Source organism: Otolemur garnettii, unplaced genomic scaffold (genome assembly GCF_000181295.1).
Source record: "Otolemur garnettii isolate 467f Iridium unplaced genomic scaffold, OtoGar3 scaffold00057, whole genome shotgun sequence".
Lineage (NCBI taxonomy): Eukaryota > Metazoa > Chordata > Mammalia > Primates > Galagidae > Otolemur > Otolemur garnettii.
Genome location: NW_003852452.1, coordinates 6,979,170 through 6,983,748, shown reverse-complemented (window position 1 = coordinate 6,983,748; position 4,579 = coordinate 6,979,170). Strand labels below are relative to the sequence as shown.

Here is a 4,579-nt window from a genome sequence, read left to right as displayed (position 1 = left end):
CCTCAGCCTCCCAAGTAGCTGGGACTACAGGCGCCCACCACAACGCCTGGCCATTTTTTGGTTGCAGCCATCATTGTTGTTCGGCGGGCCCGGGCTGGGGATCGAACCTGCCACCTTAGGTGTATGTGGCTGGCGCCTTAGCCGCTTGAGCCACAGGCACTGAGCCTATGTAACCTTTTCTATCAGCCTGCAGGCTTAATGGAGGACAGAACTTATGCCATTTCTTTTGAAGGTACATTTATTGAGGTACAATTTACATACCATGAAACTCACCATTCATTTACTTACTTAATTATTTATATTTGTTGAGACAGTCTGACTCTGTTACCCTTGGTAGAGTGCCATGGTGCCATAGCTCATAGCAACCTCAAACTCTTGGGCTCAAGCAATCTTCTTGCCACCTCCCAAGTAGCTGGAACCACAGGTACCCATCACAATGCCTAGCTATTTTTAGAGACAGGGTCTCACTCCTGCTCAGGCTGGTCTCCAACTCATGAGCTCAAGTGATCCACCTGCCTTGGACTCCCAAAACTCACCTTTTGGGTCAATTTTGACAAATGCATACTTATTTACCATTACAAGGAGATATAAAATATTCCCCTCACCTCCCAAAATTCCTTTCTTTCTCTTTCTCCATTCAACCATAGACTTTTTTGTTTTGAGACAGAGTCTCACTATGTCGCCCTCAGTAGAGTGCCATGGTGTCATAGCTTACAGAAACCTCAAACTCTTGAGCTTAAGTGATTTGCTTGCCTCAGCCTCCCAAATAGCTGGGACTACAGGCACCCACCACAACGCCCAGCTATTTTTTTTGTTGCAGTTGTGATTGTTGTTTAGCTGGCCCAGGCAGGGTTCGAACCCACCAACCTCAGTGTATATGGCTGAAGCCATAACCAGCTATAACCAACTGTGCTACATGCGACAAGCCTCAACCACAAACTCTGGCCTCAGCCTCGCGAGTAGCTGGGACTACAGGCACCTACCCTGACACCCAGATAATTGTTTTCTATTTTTAGTAGAGACAGGGTCTCTACTGATCTGGAACTCCTGAGCTCAAGCAATCTGACCATCCTGGCCTCCAAGAATGCTACAATCACAGGCGTGAGTCCCCATGCCCAGCATTACAGTTTTACTTTTGACAGAGAGTTACATAAATGGAGTCATAAAGGACACGTGTATCTTTCTGCATCTGGCTTCCTTCTCTTAGCATAACACAGCTGAGCTTCAGAAGTGTGTTCCTTTTCATTGCTGAGTAGTATTCTATCGTATACATGCACTGCAGTTTGTCCACATGGCAGCTGGTGAATATTTGGGTTGCTTCTCAGCCCGTGCTTGGTTTTACAATGTGTATGTATCTAGGCTGCATATCTCTAGCATAGAGGATGTCCACGTGCACTGTGATGCCTTCCCTGTTCATATTATCCTAAGTCCCTCCTTAAAAAAAAAAAATCCCACTGTCATTTGTCCTTGTGCTCCTCTATCCTTCTCTCCAGTCTCCTGATATTCATCCTTTCCTACCCCATCTCCACTTTCTGTGGGAACCCACCTCTTTGTAGTACTGATCACACCTGAGTTTGGAAGAAATGTTCTAAAGTGGAACAATTCTTGGACTTTGACCTTTCCCCTGTTTTATAGTTAGCAATTTCCAAAGTGCAAGGATGAAAAAATCCTTTTCAACTCACACAAAAGGAGATTGTGACTCAAAATGTTGGACTATCTCATGGTTAAAAGCAATTTTCCCCCCGGGGGATGAATCTGTGCTGATCTACAGATGACTTTTAACACACGAGGGGCCTAAATAAATAATACTTTTCTACAATAAAGGAGACAGTTCTCCTTTACTTCTTCTAAAATTTGCTTAATTTAAACACAATTTAAAATTCGGGGTGAGTTCAAGCCGAGGCTGGTGATTTCAGTGAGAGGAAGCTAGACACCGACTTTTTTCTTTTTTTCGAGGACTGCTCTTCAAAGGCCTGACTTAGCATAGAGCAGAAAAACCATCAGCCAGAACTTTGAAGTCTAATTTGTGTTTCAAACTTTGAGCTCCAATATTCTGTGACTATTGAAAATTGGGAAATTAAATCTTTCTCTGAAAAGAGTCTCTAGGAAATGCGAGGAAACAAAACACCAAGAAAACTTCAGAGACCATGAAAACAACACAAGAACTCTTCATAAGGCCTCAAGGACAACACAAGTAGATCTCCTGTGTTGTGTTTTTTTTTTTTTTTTAGAGACAGACTCCATCGCCCTGGGTAGAATGCCCTGGCGTCAACCTCCAGCTCTTGGGCTTTGGCGATTCTCTTGCCTCAGCCTCCCAAGTAGCTGGGACTACAGGCACCCACCACAATGTCTGGCTATTTTTTGTTGCAGTTTGGCCGGGGCTGGGTTTGAACCCGCCACCCTCGTTATATGGGGCCGGCACCCTACTCACTGAGCCACAGGCGCCGCCCAGATCTCCTGCATTCTAAGGTGCAGTTCTCAATAAATATTTATTCCCTGGCTGTTTTCTCTGTACTGGTAGGTGCTGGAATATGAAGATGAAGAAAAGAAATTCTCCCATAAGGCCCTCATCCCTATCTTATGATAGCAACAGGATAGAAACCTATTGTATTCGTCTCACCCAGTTTCTGGGCAGAATAGAAGTCTAGGATTTTTTTGCTACTGTTCCTATGGTGTTACCCAGGAAAGAGGGGCTCAGAACTGACCACTGGAGAGCACTCCTCCCTATGATAGGATGGGTTTTGCTTCGTTTCAGCCTACAGAACAATAGAAGGGGAGAGAAGAGGAACAGAAATCCCCAGCCTCCCAACTTACCTCAATGTAAACCCCCTGATTGGGGTCAAGGTCCTGGTCCTCTGCCATTTCAGTTTGTTCCTCCAGGTACATCACCTCATTTAATAAGCTGCAAATAGACAATGAGTTAGACTCAGTCCCTATGGATCAAGAAAAATCACTCAGTTGAGGAGATACTTTTGTTCTTTGAAAAATGCGATGCTACTTCAATGTAAAAGGATGCCTGGGTAGTGATTGTATTGGAATGGGAAGTTATAAATAAAATTCAAAAATAGAAAAAGCACTCTAAGGAAATATTAAAGAGATTTGAGGCCTAAATGGATACAGGAACAGAAATTAAAATGAATACAATATAAGCTTATAAAATTATCAGAAAAAAAACACAGAAGACTCTTTAGGACTTAGGACTAGGGAAAGAGTTATCAGACTTGATGCCAATCATACAATCTATAAGAGGGAAAATTGATAATCGGATCTTATCAAAATTAAAAACTTTTGTTTGGCAAAAAACTCCTTTAGAAGGAGAGAAAGACAAATTATACACTGGGAAAAATATTTGCATATCATATATCTGGCAAAGGCTTTGTATCTAAAATAGATAAAATCTCTCATAAACACATGAAAGGATAGTCAATACCATTAGCCATTAAAGAAATGCAATTAAAACTACAATGAGCTGGGTGGCGCCTGTGGCTCAGTGAGTAGGGGGCCGCCCCATATGCTGGAGGTGGTGGGTTCAAACCCAGCCCCAGCCAAAAACAAACAAACAAACAAACAAACAAACAAACAAAAAAGAACTACAATGAGCTATCTCTACATACTTATCAGAATGGCTAAAATGAAAAATAGTTATAACACCAAATGCTAGTAAGGTTGTGGAGAAACTGGATCACTTATCCATTAGTGGTAAGAATGTAAAATGTTATAGCTGCTCTAGGAAACAGTTTAGCAGTTCTTGTTAAAACTAAAAACAGACTTACCCTCCAAGTTTCTGTTCTACAGATCTCTGCCAAATGTAGAGTCCTCAGCTCCTGAATTCCTTCTGACATTTATTCAGAAAATATTAGCTCAGCATTTACTATAAGCCAGGTATTATGCTGAGTGCGAATTATTATAAAAGAGAACAATGCAAAATCTTTGCCCTTTGAAGATCATAGTATAACACGGGAGGCAAGCAAACAAATCCATGAAAAAATTGGAGTGCTATTAATGTAATGGTGGAGTAACAGGAGTTTAATTTAGTCTCCTGCCTTAAACAATTCAAAAAATTTAAAGTATATAAGAAATAATGGTTCTCAGATATTGGACAAAAGGCAGTGCAGGGCAATAATCCTGCAGAGATAGAGGCAGAATAATCATTAAAGCACATGCATTGCAGAGAATAATTGGTGTTCCTACTGGCCAGAGTCAAAAAATGTTGCAATACACAAATGATCAGATAGAACACTCAGAAGGTATTTCTTCAAGAGTGGAACCATATTAGTTCTAGACTAAAGACTTTTGGTCTTGCCCTGTGACAATTAAAAGCAAGTCTTAAAGGATAAAATTACTTTTTTTTTTTTTGAGATAGAGCTTCAAGCTGTGGCCCTGGGTAGAGTGCTATGGCATCACAGCTCACAGCAACCTCCAACTCCTGGGCTCAGGCGATTCTCCTGCCTCCACCTCCCAGGTGGCTGGGACCACAGGTGCCCACCACAATGTCTGGCTATTTTTTGGTTGCAGCCATCATTGTTGTTTGGCGGGCCCAGGCTGGATTTGAACCCACCAGCTCAGGTGTATGTGGCTG

The 4,579-nt window shown here is 42.1% G+C and overlaps 1 protein-coding gene across 1 annotated transcript in view; it reads right to left on the bottom strand.

Annotated features, from left to right (window-relative positions):
• The window catches only part of SMCO2 (single-pass membrane protein with coiled-coil domains 2), a 29,552-nt gene that overhangs the window by 10,508 nt on the left and 14,465 nt on the right, over positions 1-4,579 (bottom strand). Inside the window, exon 5 of the mRNA XM_003792504.2 lies at positions 2,815-2,902. Coding sequence (XP_003792552.1) covers positions 2,815-2,902 — 88 coding nt within the window. The remainder of the gene's footprint in view (positions 1-2,814; positions 2,903-4,579) is intronic.